At 48.5% G+C, this 16,056-nt stretch overlaps 1 protein-coding gene across 3 annotated transcripts in view; it reads right to left on the bottom strand.

Moving 5' to 3' along the window:
* CNGA3 (cyclic nucleotide gated channel subunit alpha 3) overlaps window positions 1–16,056 on the bottom strand; it is a 42,304-nt gene that overhangs the window by 10,598 nt on the left and 15,650 nt on the right. Inside the window, exons 3-5 of one of the 3 annotated variants that reach the window (XM_045980186.1) lie at window positions 10,109–10,222; window positions 7,453–7,632; window positions 4,224–4,274 (exon numbers count right to left, since the gene is read on the bottom strand). In XM_045980186.1, the coding sequence (XP_045836142.1) occupies window positions 4,224–4,274; window positions 7,453–7,632; window positions 10,109–10,222 (345 nt within the window). Of the gene's footprint in view, window positions 1–4,223; window positions 4,275–7,452; window positions 7,633–9,468; window positions 9,530–10,108; window positions 10,223–16,056 lie in introns of those variants that run through there. The other 2 variants (XM_045980183.1, XM_045980184.1) reach the window with 2 other exon arrangements.

Here is a 16,056-nt window from a genome sequence, read left to right as displayed (position 1 = left end):
GCCCCTCTCCTTGTGAACCTGTGAGACTAAAACAAAACATCTGCTCCAAAGATACCGTGGGAGGGCAGGTATAGGATATCAGTTCTAGATACTCCAGTTCAAAAAGGGAGAATATCAAAGGACAAGAGAGTTACTGGTCCCAAGTGATAAAATCCAGCGGGGCAACCTCCATTCTGTCTCAAGGCCTGAGAATAATCCTCTGTGGTTTTCAAGCCTCTACCCTCTGGGCTCACGGCTCTGCCCTCCGAGCAATCCTTTCTTCCTCCTTAAAGGGAGCACCTGTCTATTTGTAGCTGAATATTCAAATCGACCTGTTTCCTGCATCTAGAATTTAGGGGTCCCAGAGTCTGCCTCCATTTCTGCCCCTTCTGGTCTAAGCTGGCAGTGTTTTCTGCTGGTAGGAAAACTTCCAGAACATTTCAGGTCATGTTTATCAGAGGGATTCACTGGGCTAGACAAATGGCTCATCTACAGATCTGTCTGAGAAATCCCTTCTCTATTTTTGGCTTCTGTGGGCGTGCAGGCGGAGGGGAGCTGTGAGTCACACCCTTAATCTCTTCAGGGAATCCTTTGTTCACTACTCAGTATTTTTTATCTTTCTGAGGTAATAGCAAAAGGTTGCTCAGCCACACCTTCAACTTTTTCTCAAAGCACAATTTCCTGACAGTTTTAAAAAATTTAGTATCTTTTGCATTTGAGTAGGCTGCGAATTTCCAAAATCATGAAGTCCTGTTTCCTTATTGTTTACAATTCTTCCCTCAATGTATCTCTTTCCTCTTGGGTTTTACCATAAGCAGCAAGAAGTCACCAGGCTGGACCGTCAACACCTTTGGTTGGAAATACCCTCAGCTAAACATTCAAGCTCATTGCCTACAATTTCTGCTTCCCACCCTTCCTGCGGGTGTGGGACAGAATTGCACTACGCTTCCTGCCACCATAAAGCAAGAGTCCCCTTTCTCCAGTTTCCAAAAGCCTGCTCATTTTTTGCGAGCCCTCACCAGCAGCGTCCTTAAAGCCCTGGGTCCCTACTAATAGTCCATTTATAACCATCCATGCAACAAGGTGCTTGGGCAATTTAAGTTTTCTCTGTAATGCTCCTCATTTTCTTCCAAGCCCTCACTGGTAGTCTTTAATATCCATATTTCTACCACCAACCTATTTGAAGCAATCTAGACTTTTTTTTTTTTTTTTTTTTTTTTTTTTTAAGTTATGCTCCTCAGGATTCTTCTGGAGCCTGCTCCGAAGCCACTCCCACATTGTTCGGTATTTGTTTCAGCGGTAGCCCCATCAAAAAGCTGCCTTACTAGTTTTCTATTGCTGCGATAACAAATTACCATGAACGTAGAGGCTTAAAACAACCCACATGTGTTATCTTATAATTCTGTAGATCAGAAGTCTGGTATAAGTCTGACTGGACAAAATTCAAGGGGCGGGCAAGTGGCGCTTCTTTTTGGAGGCCCTAGGGCAGAATCTGTTTCCTGCTCACCAGGTTGTTGGCAGTGTTTCTTTCCTTAAAGCTGTAGGACCAAAGTCCCCGTGTTCTTGCTGCTGAAAATGGGGGGCTGGCCAGCTTTGTGAGGCTGCTGTATGCCTTGCCTTGTGTCCCCCTTTCTCCTTCTTCAAAGCCAGCAGTTACCATCTCACATTGAAAATCCTCTTCCTTCTCCTTCCATCTCATCTTGTGGACCCACTCTTTCCCCCTTTCTGCTTTTTAGGACTCCTGTGATTACACTGGGCCCACTTGATAATCCAGGATAATCTCCAAGGTCTTCAAATTTAATCACACTTGCAAAGTCCACTTTGCCATATAAAGTAATTTCTCCACGTTCCGGAGATTAGGATGTAGCCATCCTTAGGGAGGGGGTGGTGAAATTGTTCTGCCCACCTTGCTAGTCAGTATTTATTGGGCACTTACTATGTACTAGGCACTGTACTAAGCACTGCACATGGATTCACATATTTAGTCTTCACACAACCCTGTAAGTAAGACATTAATACAAACCCTAACTTACAAGTCAGGAAACTGATGCACAGAGAGGTCAGGTAACTTGCCCAAGGTCACAAAGCTCTTTGTGGCTGAACTGGGATACAAATGAGCTTAACCGGCATATATATACATTGATAATATTATATTAGAGAGAGGATATATATTGATCACAATATATATCTATATATGTAATTACGTATAATTCTAATAAAAATTATATATTCTGTATATTATAGCATATACCAGTATATACATTACATATTTTATATAATATATTCTTTATTTCTATCTATCTATCTATCTATTCAGTAAATATAGAAAACTTGGAGGGATATTTCCCAACATGTTAAGAGGGGTCATCTCTGATAATGGGATTCCACTACTAAAATGAAGTATATTTTTGGAGGGTGTATGCTCATGGGTGCTTTTCTGTGTTTTCCAAGTTTTTGAAAGTGAGTACATGAATAAATTGAATAAAAAATTTAAAAATTATTCAACTTGTGTGAAGAGTAAGGACGGTCAACCCATCCTCTGCCCTCTTGAATCTACCATGCATTGTCCCTTGAAGGGTTTTCTGCCACTGGCGTCTTAATGCCAAGAAACCAGCAGAGAGCGCTGCCCACAAGCTTATCAGGCAGCTCAGCTCTGCGGAAGTTTACCACCAGGCGAAAATGTGAGTGTGTGGCTGGAGGTTATAGGACTTGGCCTTTCCCCTGCTTATCAACCTGCTGTGGCCCTATGAAAGACCCAGCGCCATCCAACCACATCCCTGAATCCACCCAGCACTGCCCTATACAGAGCCGCAAAAGAATGCCAGTTTGGGCTGGGAGCCGTTTGCTCCAGGAGAGAGAAAAATGATTCAGGACCCATGGGGCTAAGTGAAAATGCTAGAAACGTGGTGAAAGAATGGGGAAGGATGTCCATACAAATTATTTCTGTAACTCTGTGTCCAGATGGTCCCATTTTGGAACAGTCCCCAATTTTGTCTCTCGGTCCTCGGCCTGCTGTGTGGATCCAGGATTCGAAACCAACTCCAAAGATTTATAAGAGCCTGGTTCAGCCAACACCATCTCTCTCCATCCTCGCCTACATCCCAGCCCCAGAACAGAGAAGGCTAGAGAACTGCAGGACCTCTGTCCGTGGTTACCGGCGCCCTGGGCCTTTCTCTGACTGAGAGATGCAACACTGGGGTTTCAAGGGTGTTTAATATCAAGTTTGGCTTTAGATCTAGCACATATCAAATAGCTGCTGTTTCACAGATTAAATAATTTCATTTATCTTGTATTTGGTTCTTTGGATTGGATATCTACATTTATGCAAACAAAATGCATTTAGGTTTCATGGAGGGAAATGGGAAAAACTTCTATCCAAGGAACAAAGGGAAATAAGAAAAAAGCCTTGACACATTTCTCTTTCAAATGGAAATCAGGAAATTCAGATTTCTTGCTGATATGATAGATTCCCCCCCCCACCCCCCCCCACCCCCCCCCCCCGCAAGCTCCAAATGAGACTTTCTCCAGTGCCTATCCCCATGGTACTCCATAAAGAAGGCTGGAGAATGGTGTGCGCGCACACACATACACACATGTGCTAACACGCATGTATGATCATACACACGCACAGACCCTCCCTGAACTCCTGAGGGGCACTTGCCAGAATCACACCTCAAACTGATCTGCCAGATCAGCATCTAGTGAGAAAAAGTAATTATAGCAGGTCAGCATTTCAAGAGGCTGTCCTCTGGAAATATTTACATTTCCTCTTCCCACCATCCAGATCACACCCTCCAAATTGGCCCGGATAGCCTTAGGACAAGAGCATTTCACTGGGGCACCCTGGAACTTGAGGTTGGAGAATGGAAAATGCATTCTCATGATGAAGGAGGATATCCTGTAAAGGAACTCAGAGACTGTACCCTCAAATCCGTAGCGAGAGAGGATGTCAAGGCTTAAAACATTGATGCAATTCAACCTCTCTGCATTATAGATGGGAAAAGTGAGGGAAGGACAGAACATGACTTGCGCCAAGAAGTCATACGGACTAGGTCCCTTCCCCATTTGTCCACAGGGATGGAATCTGTATGAAAGGAACAGGGTTCTAGTCTAATGGTGTTCTGGAAGGGTGGGAAGTGGACGCGTTTAAGCAGGGTGGGCGGAGCTGGGGCACCTACTGGGAAGAAGGCGGCCGGTGGGACCAGGGAAGGCGAGGGGCTCTGCTGGGGAGCAGAGGTACTCACTCCTCTGAGTTGTTGCAGGTGTTGGTGTTGTTTCTGGCCAGGGGCCAGCCACTGCAGGGAAGTAAAGAGAATGCAGCATGGGAATCTGAGCTCAGTGCCAACGGCTGGGGGCCATCTGTCCCGGGTGGTTATTTCAGTACCTGCATCCCCAATCCCCTGGTTCTTTCCACACAGCTTGAAGCATCCGGAACAAAAATTTTTGGTGACTGGTTGGCTCTAGTAAAGCCTTGTGAAAAGAAAGGATGAACTTTTGGCTGAACTGAGTCTTCTGAATAAGTGAGAGTTGCTTTGTGAGTCCCACCCAAACCTGGCCTCGTGGTCCCCTCAGTTTCATTCAGTTCAACCCCATGCCGGGCAGTGTACCAGGAGCCACAGGGGGCCCAGACATGAATCTGAGGGGCACCTGCCCTCAGGGGTGCACTCAGGTGAGGCGGGCTGAGCGCCTTCAGAATGCACGGGCAGCAGCAACCTGCTCCACTCATCTGTGCGGGCGGGGCTCTCAGAAGCGCCCTCCCTGCACCTTGAAAACGTAATCACAGCAGCTGCTTCCGACTTGCAGAGCAAGAAATAGACCGTGGGCGGAACTGTCCCAGTTTTGAGTCTATCCTGCCCTGGGCCCTTGTCCCCACACTAATCTTAACACTTCCGGGCGTGCCAGCCCTGATCTACATGAGAACTGGGTAGAGAGTGGAGGCTGGTTTTGCACCCAGCTGCACGTTTATTTAAGGCTGAGTTGCACAGTCCTTCCTGGTGTTCTCTAGGAAAAGGCATTATCTCCTAGCACTCAATTGCTCATACAGATGTTTGTGACACAGCTCGTTTAAGAAAGCCAGCGTGGCCTCACAGCCGTCTGTCTGTTGTCCCTGTGGACCATTCACAGAGGACAGCCGGGACCAAAGTCGTGGCCAGTGATACTCCTGCCTGGCTCTCAGGGCACCTCTTCTCTTCTGTGATGCTGAATATAGAGCCAAATGCCTTTCTGGTACTTTTGCTCACTCCTGCTCAATTCTTCCTCCCTCTCACCGATCAGGATATGGCTCTAACTGCTTGTTTGGGGAGAGGTTCTGATAATTGGAAAGTCTCCCAAAGAATTTTGCAACCCATGTGAAATTGGAAAAGAAAGTGTAGCTCCCTCCAGTGCAGTGGCCTGTGTTCACCACATCTCTGTGTCTGGGGGTCTCTTAAGGCCAAACCAACAGAATAACCAAGACCAGTCTTTGCATACTTTCTGCTTTGCCAATGGGATTTGCCTGGAAAATCCAAAGTCTTCCTCCCCCAGGAAGCCTCCCTGATTGATCAGCCGTCATTCTGTACCATCGCATGCACCTACCAACTCTGAACCCTCCAATGAGTGATCAGACATCTGAGGTACAGTTGGGACCTGGCTCTGAGAGGGTCCTAGCCCAACCCTTTGCTTATCTGGTAACATTGGGAAAGGGACAAAGAGGCCAATGTTCATCTTCATTAGGCTAAGCTTGTAGAGAAGACAATTTGATCAAGTTAGCAAAGGAAGTCTTTGCTTGCCCACCAGGAACTGAAGCAGTCTGCCTAGCTCAGTAGCAAACCCCTCTCCCCTCCTCCTCCTCTGCCTTCTTTCCTTCCTTATCTGCCATCCCTCCTTTCTTTCTGGTTCAGCAGCCAACAGCACGTAGGCCTTATCGTCATGAAGCTCCCTCTCAGTCTAGGATGCCTGGCTCTGGGAACCTGGGATGGCTTGGCACACCTCCCCACCAGCACCCAGGCCCTCCACCATCCCTTCCCAAGCCCAGAAAGCTGAGGGTTTGTGGTCCAAACCCAGGTGAAAACATGAGCCTGAGAATGCCAGGCCTTTGTATCTCAGCCAGCAATTCTCATGCCCTTCCTGACAGGGAGACTAAAGGTGGCTGTCCTAGAGTGGCTGCTAGCAAGAACTTTCCTTGAACCCTCACATTTCCTCTTAAATGTGCTTGTATATTTTGCAATCTGGTGCATAATCTATAATAAACCTATGACACAAACATACAAACATGGAAGAAAAATGGAAGCACCAGAAAGATCCATCCTGCTTCCTCTGAGGCTGCATGACCTTCCCTCCCCAGAGGCCCTGCGATGCCTGTTTGAGTTGCTCACACCTGAGCCCTTCTTCAGCTCATTTGACACAAAAACACGCAGGATTTGCTCTAGTGATTTTTTAGGGACTATCTGTTCTGCAACAACTGTACTTGTTTTCACCTTTGCACCTTACAAATCTTGGCATTACCTAGAGAATTCAGCCAAAAGATCTTCCTAAGGCCCCTTTTTCAGAAAGCAGATTCTGAGCAAGAGGCTTCCTGTCTGAGAGGCTCCAAGGTGCTCAGCCTCCTTCTCCATATCTTACCTCTCCTCTCCTCCTCTCTAATTGCCCAGAGCATCCTAAAGAGACCTTCTGCTGCTCAGTGTCCCTGGATTCAACCTGTGGTGGCCCAGTGGTCTCCCTGCTGACCACAGACTGGGGAGACTTCCCAAGAACAAGAGAGGAGGGGAGGCAGCAGCTGTGGGGGGGGGATGTGGGGGGGGATGTGGGGGGGGTGAAGTCAGCACCTGCAAATTTCTCTCAAATATCTGTACCAGCCACAGCCCCCAGTCAGGCAGTGGGCCATGCACAAAGTTGCTCAGAGCCTTTGTTCTGTAGACCCTTCTCCTACCAAAAAGCAAACACTCTCCCCACGCCCCACCCTAGCCCCACCTACACTCCCCACCCCCTGTTCTTATCCTGATCTGAGATACGGATGCCTCCTCTTGAACATTCTGACCAACCTGCAAGACTTTCCCCCCAGAAGACTCTATGTAAACCTAAGCATAGAATTGTGGGTACCATTTAGGTACTCCCAAGATTTATGGATTAAAGTCCTCGGTTTTTAGTAAGGTGGGTCACAGTGCAATCTAGGATGAGGGTCCTTTGATGGAGAGAGGTGGGGGGCAGCACCCCCAGATGCATTGGAGAGCACCGACTCCAGGGCGTGTTGGAGTGCAGGGTCAAATGACACTGGGGTCCCTGGTGAGAGGGTTTCCTCTCCTGCAGTCCTTCTTGGACTCAGGGCTGCGACTGTTAGAGCATGCAGGACTCCCCAACCCCAGACACCATCTTCAACATCCAGGTCATGAGGCTGGTGCCCCAGGCCACCCACAGAGTGGATTTAGCGGCAGGAGTGAATCGGTGCTTTCTGCTCCCCCCGTGTGGTGCTGGTGGCTCATCCTTTTGGCTCCTTACCTTCTCCCTCTGTCTGGTGGCTCCTGGCTGCCAGTATTTGACTGGGCATTGCTTTCTTGGCTGGACACCTCCTTTAGCTCAGCTCCACGGAAGCGTTCCAGGAATGAGTCCGTTCTCTGGGCCTCATGGTGTACGTGCCTGGTGGCCCATGCTCGCAGTGAAATGATCAGGCGAGACATCCTGGAAGGACATGGACAGGCAGCCAGTGCAGAGAGGAAGGAGACAGAAAGCCCTGTTTTCCTGGGCTGGGGTAGAAGCAGGGATGACTGGCAGGACATGGGTCCTGGGGGCCCTGGGCTCAGGTGTGCATCTCCACTCTGTTGGGGACTTATTCCCTTCTCCTCCATCACCTGCAGTCTGGGACAGAGCTAAAGGGACATTGTCTTCATTATAACTTTGTCCTTTTAATACTAGGGCTCTGCCAAAGGCATGATCCTTCAAATGGGGCGTCAGAAGCCTTTCTGTTTATCATTCCTTTTGTAGAGTTCTTTGTAATGACTGGTAAGCATAGGAATAGAAAAGAATCCAATTTGCAAATGGTGATAAAATTCGGAACAAGCTTTAATGGAACAAATGCCCACCTACAATTTAGATTCTTTTCCTAACCCTTGTCTTATTTGTTATACTGACTCTTGTTCCCTCCCCAGGCTTGTGCATAAGTTTCTTTGCAAGTTGCCTTGACCGTCTCCTAGAGCCAGACCCTGCCAGACCACAAGCACCTGAGACCAGTCAGCCCAAGTCCCCAGAGCCCATCTTAGCTTCAGCTTTCCATGAGAAGCTCTCCCTCAGCCCTGTCTGTTGGCTCCCCTGTCTCTTCCAAAGGAGAATGAGAAGAGAGCCTGACCTCTGTTTCTTGGTATCTGGTTGCCCTGACTTGGCACAAATGGGTGCACACCCCTGTTCTTCTTCTTCTTTTTTTTTTTAAGATTTTATTTATTTATTTGACAGATAGAGATCACAAGTATGCAGAGAGGCAGGCAGAGACAGAGAGGAGGAAGCAGGTTCCCTGCTGAGCAGAGAGCCTGACGCGGGGCTCGATCCCAGGACCCTGAGGTCATGACCTGAGCCGAAGGCAGAGGTTTTAACCCACTGAGCCACCCAGGGGCCCCCACACCCCTGTTCTTAATCAAATGAGTTCTGAACAACCTAGAACGAGATCATGAGCTGTTGCATGCCTTCACCCTAATCACACACTTGGGAACTTTGCCTAGGAGAATGAGTTAAAGCAAGAAGACAACGACACCCAGAGATGTAGACAGCCGCTGCTGCAGACAGACGTGGAGGTGCCTGCCCAGCCGAGCCCAGCCTCTCTGCTCTGGACACTCCTCCCGCCTCCATCCTCCCTCTGCTGAGGGGCTGGAAACAAGGTCATGCTCCCCACTCCAGCTTCAGCCGACAGGTCCAGGAATGGACAAGACACCCACAGAGAGTCACTCAAGCCTCTGAACTAAAAACCACTCCAAGTCGGGGTTGGGTGTTTGAACTAAGGATTGTATAGCAAAAGCCATTTTCAGCCTGTGCCTGCTGATGTGTGAACAGAGAAAGCCAGTAACAGAGGAGACATGCAGGAAAAAAAAAATCACAAAGATCATGACACTCCAGGAGAAAATGAAAGGGAAAGGACAGGTGCCACACCCCTGCCCCCAGCTCCCCTCTCATGAGCCCCCAATGGCTTCCTTTCCATGAGGTGGTTGGTCTGAGCTTATACCAACCTCCTGCCTCGGCCCTCCCCCAGGCCTTTCAATATCGACTGATGTGAAAGTGTCTTTGCAGTCAGTGAGCCTTCAGACAGCATTTGATTAGTAAGACGAAAACACCGGAAATCATGGAAATGCCCAGCCACAAGGGGCTAGTGAAAGAAACGTTCCTCCACAATTAAATATATGAAGAATTACTAGAGGAATTCATTTTTGCAATAATCTTAAGCGAAAACTGTAGAACACATGACTATATAAAACAAAGCATTGGTTAAAAAAAAAGTGGTGGAAACAAATAATCCCCACGTTTGTTGAGCACCTGTTGTGAGTCAGCACTTGGCTCTGATGCGGGCCTCACGCTGTTTGATGCATGAGATCAGTTGTCCGGATGAGATCTGGAAAGGGACGGTGACTTCTTCAAGGTGGCACAGCTCTCGCAGCCTGAGTGCAGATGTCATCGGCTCAGAGCCGGGACCATCTTTCTAATCCTTTCGCAAGGACGTGAGCCATGAAGTCTGGACAGGCACCCAAGAGGGCCTGCCAGAGGCTATCGCGGACAGTGCTCCCTAGGGCCATCTGCGCGCCACTGAGGTACACCAGGGCTCTCCTGTGGCTGGCTGGTCTCGCTTCCCAATTCTTCTCGGAACCCCTCCTGGTTGGCTTTTTTCTAAATTCTTCCAGACTTGAGCAAGTACCTCAATATCACTTTATATGAAAGCAATTTCCGATAACAGCAGTTTTTCTTACATTTTTCTCAGCTCAGAACGCTTGACCTGAGAGGATATTCCTCAGGGGTAGACTTCTGACTGCTCTTCTGTCCCTTTCTCTTCTCCAAATCTTCAGCTCCACCTCCACCACCGCCCCCCGCCTCCCGCCCCCACTCCTTCCTGAGACTCATCTACAATCTTCCTGCCTCGGTTTCCCTCTTCCCAAGGTGAGCGCTGAGCCTGGGCGGTTACCTGGCGGGCCCCTGGCTGGTGTAGGAGCTTCGCCTGGACTCTGCCAGTCCTCTGGTCTCCATGGCGATCTCCTGCTGCGGTTCTGACGAAGTCTCCTCGCTCGGCAAGTGGACCCTAGGAAATCAAATATGCAGCAGGCTAAATTGATTTCAAGCTCATCCCCTCCTGGACACACTCAGGGATGAGCTGGCCAGATGTCCTGCTTAATGAGGAAAGCCACTGGCCCCGGTCTTCACTCTGTCAGTCCATGCTCCAGCAGGATCCAGCAGACCCCAGCTTTTAGGATAGATGTGGCCTTTCCTTTACAGCAAGCCGGACCCCAGAAGGCAACTTGTTCAGCCGCAGCCCGTGGACTTAAGGGGGCAGGACGGCAGGACATGGTCCTCATCTGAGCGCCGGGTGGGTGTGTCCCAGGGCCAGGGCCAGGGCCCACCATCGGGAGCCACAGCAGCTGTCTCTACACAGTGATTCTAGAGCAAGAATTCTGGTTCAAACACAACTCTGTATACTGAAATCCTATCTGCTAAGGCCAGACTGTGTGTACGTCACAACACTCCCTGGGCATGTACTTAGTGCTCGGCCAGCAGCCTTCCCAGGAGCGCTTTTGGTATTTGGTTAAGAGGGGTGTCCTGGAATATTGAATGGGAATGGCGTGGGCCTCCATGCACATTTGTACAGTGCTTTTGCATGAAAATACATTTCCACTGTGCCCCTTTGTCAAACCCCCTGCAGTGGGGGACCGGACAAGTGACCTCACCTGCCCAATTTGTGCCGAAAAGCGTGAGCACAAATAGGACACGTGCCCACAGCAGAGCCCCAGTGTTTGTTGAACTGCCCAGAATAAGACCAATGTGTTTGGGCATATTTTCCTTTCGTTCCCTGTCTTTTAAAATCTCCTAGGGCTGAAAATTTGATCAGCTTGATTAAAAGCCATCCAGGCATTGGACCCTAGAGATTTACACTTCATTCTATGAGTCTTGAAGAGCCCAGGCAGAACAAATTAATTCCATCACGTGACCTATTCCAACCTAATCAGCCTTCTTAACAAGGCGGCAACACAGTTGACGATGTAAGCAATAATTAATGTCAGGAAAAGGCTCTCTCTTTCTCCTCGGTAAGGAATTAGCAGGCAGAGTCTGGAATCCCAGCTTCCAATCGGCTGACTCCTCTTTCTACAATACCCCCGCCATCTCCAGCTGCAGGGCACTCCCTTCTGTCCCGTGGCCCAGACTGGCCATCTTTGTAGCGCGTTCTTCCCTCCCTCAGCTTCCTCAGACCAAGTCTACTTCTTCTTCTTCTTCTTCTTCTTCTTTTTTTTTTTTTTTTGTGCTGGAACCACACAGAGGCAGGCTACTTCATCTTCTCCATGACTACCTTCATGGAGATGGGACATGAAGGGACAGCTGTCACACCTGTGCCACATCTGTTTCTGCAGGCTGGACCCCCCCCAGCTTACCCAGCCATGCCTCATCAGGTTCAAGGCTCTTCCCAGTCATAGTCATGCTCCTGGAGCAGGTTCCTGCATTCCTGCCTGGCTGGGCATGGAGACAGAGCCCATTCTGCTGTTACTGGACCCCAAGCCAGAGGTCATTGCAGGTTTGTGAGTTTGTGTGCTTTTGGTGTCCCCACGGGCAACTACCATCAGCCAAAACCCAAAGTCCCATAACATGGGCTGCTGCTAAGCCAGAAGGCCCTATCTTGTGCACATACAATTGATTTGTTGGAAGTAAGTTCTGGACAGTTCCATTGATCTGAGCCACTCGAGGTTTTGGGACCCTTGGGCTCCATGTAGCCTTTCTTCCCAACTCATCTCATTCACATGCAATACACAAACCATAGGCCACTTATGGACTGTTTACTGTATGCCAGACACATAGATCTTATAATTTAATCCACATAACCACCCAATAAGAGAGAAAACTGAGGTTCCGAGAGGTTAGGTTAAATAACTTCCCCAAGATCATACAGTCAAGTAGCAAAGCCAAGGTTTGAATGTCATTCCATGCTATGTCAAAGCGTGCTTTCATCCACTCTTAAGAAGCTACTCTCTGTATTTTCACATATGACACCGATAAAAGACGGACTGAGCCCTGTGGCATACCACTAGAGACCCGGCTCTGGTCCAGCAGGTTATACAATGTGGGCACGGCTCTTTATTTTCAAAGCCATCTAATTGAATTCTCCCTCTCGATCCCTAAAAGACCACTCATATCTTTTTGTCCTTAGACACACGGGGAACCCTGCCAGAAGTCTTGCTATAGTTAGGAAGCTCTGATCCCCTTGCCCTTCTAATAATCTGCGTACTACAAAGGTGGAATGCACATTCCAAGGCACCCGGGGCAGTCCCTGGAGGAGGGAGAGTGGGACGAGTGAGTGAGTCCATATCTCTAATCCCTCCCTAGCAGCTGCCACATGGTGGGGTTGGGTGTGCAGCAACTGACAGCTTGGGCTGCAGCTCCGTCCCTGTATGTGTGCCCGGAAGATCCGGAGGCAATCCCAAGGGTGAAGGTGTTCTGTCCCCACCAGCCGCTCCTCAGGGAGCTCTGGGCACCAAGGAGTCGGCCCAGCATTTCTGCCCAGCCTGCTTTCTGTTAATTACATGAGGGCACATCCTGAGAACAGATTTATTTGCATTAGTAGCAAAGGAATCAATGACATCAGAGCTGATGAGGATGTGAGGAGGGCAAAACCCACCCCAGATTCCAAACCAGGCCTGTTCTTGGCAGCAGTGAGGGCTCCCATGTGGGGCTGGATCTAGGACACTTGCTTGAAGGGTGGTGGCAGAGTGGGGAGCTGAGAGGCCTATTAGCTAGGTGTTCTGTGGGCTGCTCACTTACCCTCCTTGGTGTTTTGTAGTCTTCAAAAGGGAACTAAATGAAAAATTGGTGATTTTTTATCAATTTAAGTATTGTTCAAGTAGCCAAGTCCAGAAAAGGCATATTTTACCATGAAGAGTAGGGAAAGCCTTCTAGGAAGTAAGTTCAAGGGACCCAAAGGGGTCTTTTCTTCTTGACATGTCTCCCCGCTTGTTTTTTGATGCTTGAAATTCTGTGATGTCTTCTAGCTCCTGAGTCTCCACCCTTGTTCAATGCACGGGGGTATTTAAATAGTCAACCCACTTAGTTATTCCTCAGAGAAACTGATTTTACCAAGCAGATGGGAGAGGAGATGGGAAGAGAGAAGAGCCAGATATCTGAGGTGACACTTTGAGTCCCTGAGGACACACAGGTACTGAGAAAAAGGCAACCAATAGATGAATGGGGATCCAGAACCTCCCAGAGATATACAGAAGCAGGAGAAACCGGGGGCCAGGCCCCATCCTGCCAGAGCTGGCGGAAGGGTCTGGGGCAAGGGACTTGATGGGGCCTTGTCCCAGGACAATCCAGAAGCTACCCTCCCATTTGCAGATGCTGACTGTAGGCAGCAATGACAGCGATGATGACTTCGCAGGAAGGATCTCTGGGAAGCTGGTGATTAGCGAGAACAAGAGCAGCCAGCACAACACAATGATGGGGCTGTTTTGAAAGAGAAGGTAATTTTCAACTTGTGATGTTCATCTTCTAAGTTTTCTTACAAAGAGGAACTTCCTGTCTGTGAGGTAAATGTTTCCCTTGTCACTGGGAGAAGATGGGGATGCTCATCAGAGCTGCAACATGTTATCAGCTCTTGCTCTTGGCGGAGCACCTGGTGAAGATGATACTTTGTTTTTCTTTTCCTCCTCTCCAGCCCTGAGGAACTGGAATGACCCACATGCCCTGCCATTGGCCACTTGTGACCAGGGAACTGAAGTGAGTGCATTTTTGTCTTCAGTCCTGGGGAAGCGGCCTGAAAATGGTGTTCTTTGGTGATAATTGCTTTGGGCTCTGCTCAGAGAGCAGCACAAAAAAGGCTTCTCTTCGGTAGGACACAAACCCCTATGCCCCAAAGCTTGCCTAAAATAGCTACACCAGGAGATTGATCTGAGATTTGCGGTACCCTTGGTCCTCATGTTAATTCTCTGTTGCAGATTCTGAAGTCTTTCCTTACTGCATTATCTTTTCAAATATGCCAGACTTCTCTTAAATAATCAAGTCAACTAAACAGCTCGAAATAGAAGAGGAAAATTCAAGACATTTTTATTTCTGGTATTTTCAGTGTTTTGACTTTGTTCTTCAAATGACATGTTTTCATCCTTCCTTATGGTTTGTCACTAGGAAAGTGATCCCAATAGTTTAAAAAAGGAGAAACAGAAACCTGGCTCTCCAGTTTGGTGAAAGATTTGGGGACAAGGATGTTTCAGGGAATGGGGACATAATAGCTCCTCCCTCCTGGGGGCGTTGGGTAAAGAGTCACAGTGACACACAGGTTCCCAGCACAGTTTCTCGATATCATTGAGGACAAAGAATGATTAGTATTTAAGGAAAAACACAATTACATCTCCCAAAAGCTTTCTAAAAGGATTTGAATTTTGTTTTTTATTATTTTTTAAAAATTTATTTATTTAACTAATCTCTACACCCAACACAGGGCTCGAACTCATGACCCTGAGGTCAAGAATCACGTGTTCTACAAACTGAGCCAGCCAGGTGCTCCTAAAAGGGTTTGAATTTTAAAGCAAGGATCTATGGTTTATTCAAACACCATTTCGACCTCTAAAATAGTGATTTGAAACTTGAAAATTTTTACGTGTACGTGCTAGAGTCCCCGTTCAAATGACTCATACAGGGAAAACTAGTCTGTATTTAGACAGATGCTAGGCTGTGCTGGGAAGCAGAGGAGGGGCCTGGACCCAGCCTCTGGCCCAAGACTGTTCCACCCTCCAGCCTGAGCACACATGCTCAATCCTTGGTAACGCCAAGGAACCCATTCTAGAAACTTCCATCTGTTGACTCAGTCCTGTCTCCATGAGATAAAGCAAACATCTGCCTCATGAAGAAAGCATTATTTTTCTCTCTCCTTTTAAAATCTCCATACTATCTCCATGGGATTCTGTATTAATCTGTCAACAAGCTTTTACCACAGGAGTGGTTAGGCAAGGTCCCAAGGGAGGCTCAGTGAGACCAGACTAGTGGTCAGCCTGAGGAAGCATGACTTAGTCACAGGCAGGAAATGGCCAGATCCAGATGTCAGGCCAGCTGGAGCTGTCTGAGGTCAGAGGAGAAGAAGGCTTCCAGCTTGGAATACCAGGGAAGGCCCACAGGAGGGGGACTCGTTGCCAAGACTAACAGCACTGACTGAACACTTTCTACACAGGAGGGACTGTGCTGAGAGCACTGACCTGTTCTAACCTCACTACAGCCCTCTGAGGTCAGTACTAGTCCACTATGCAGGTGAGGAAAGTGCAGTCCGGAGCAGCTGCACCACTTTTCAGAGCTGGTCAGTTGCAGAGCCAATATTCAAACTCAGCCAGTCTGACCCTGAGCCTGTTAAGTCATCACGCTGGTCACAGAATGGGGGATAGGAAGGAGAATGAAGGACTTTTCCCCCATCCATGAAGAGGGTAAACAGTATTTTTGAAGGACATCAATTCAGAGCCGCTGACTGTGTGGCTGACCCAGCCTTTGAGTGTGCACAAACCCAGCATGAGCCCCCAGAGGCCCATCGCTGAGGTCCATGTGGCTTAAATTGAGCTAGCAACTTATTTTGCAAAGGGTCATCTTCCAGGAGACCCAGTGAGCTCTCTTGAACAGCCCATGCCTCCAGCTGGGCTTGTAGGCCACTGGCTGAGGCAGAGCCAGGACAAATCAGGCAGAGGTGGGCCATGGCAGTGTCTGGTCAAGCAGGTATTCTGGGCAGGAGCCCCAGCCTGTTAACTAGGCCTGCTTATTCTTGAGTATCTAATCATAAAAAGCCAGATGAAGACCCTGTTGTTCTCAGCCCCAAGGAGTCTAGAAGGTCCATGAGATTATCTGATGATGTCCCCCACAAGACAAAAGGGAGCAATGGGGGAGAGGTCCATTCTGCTTCAA

The sequence above is a fragment of the Meles meles genome, chromosome 16 (genome assembly GCF_922984935.1).
Source record: "Meles meles chromosome 16, mMelMel3.1 paternal haplotype, whole genome shotgun sequence".
Taxonomy (NCBI): Eukaryota; Metazoa; Chordata; class Mammalia; order Carnivora; family Mustelidae; genus Meles; species Meles meles.
The sequence above is the reverse complement of the archived record's forward strand: the minus strand, read 5'-3'. Positions and strand labels throughout refer to the sequence as shown.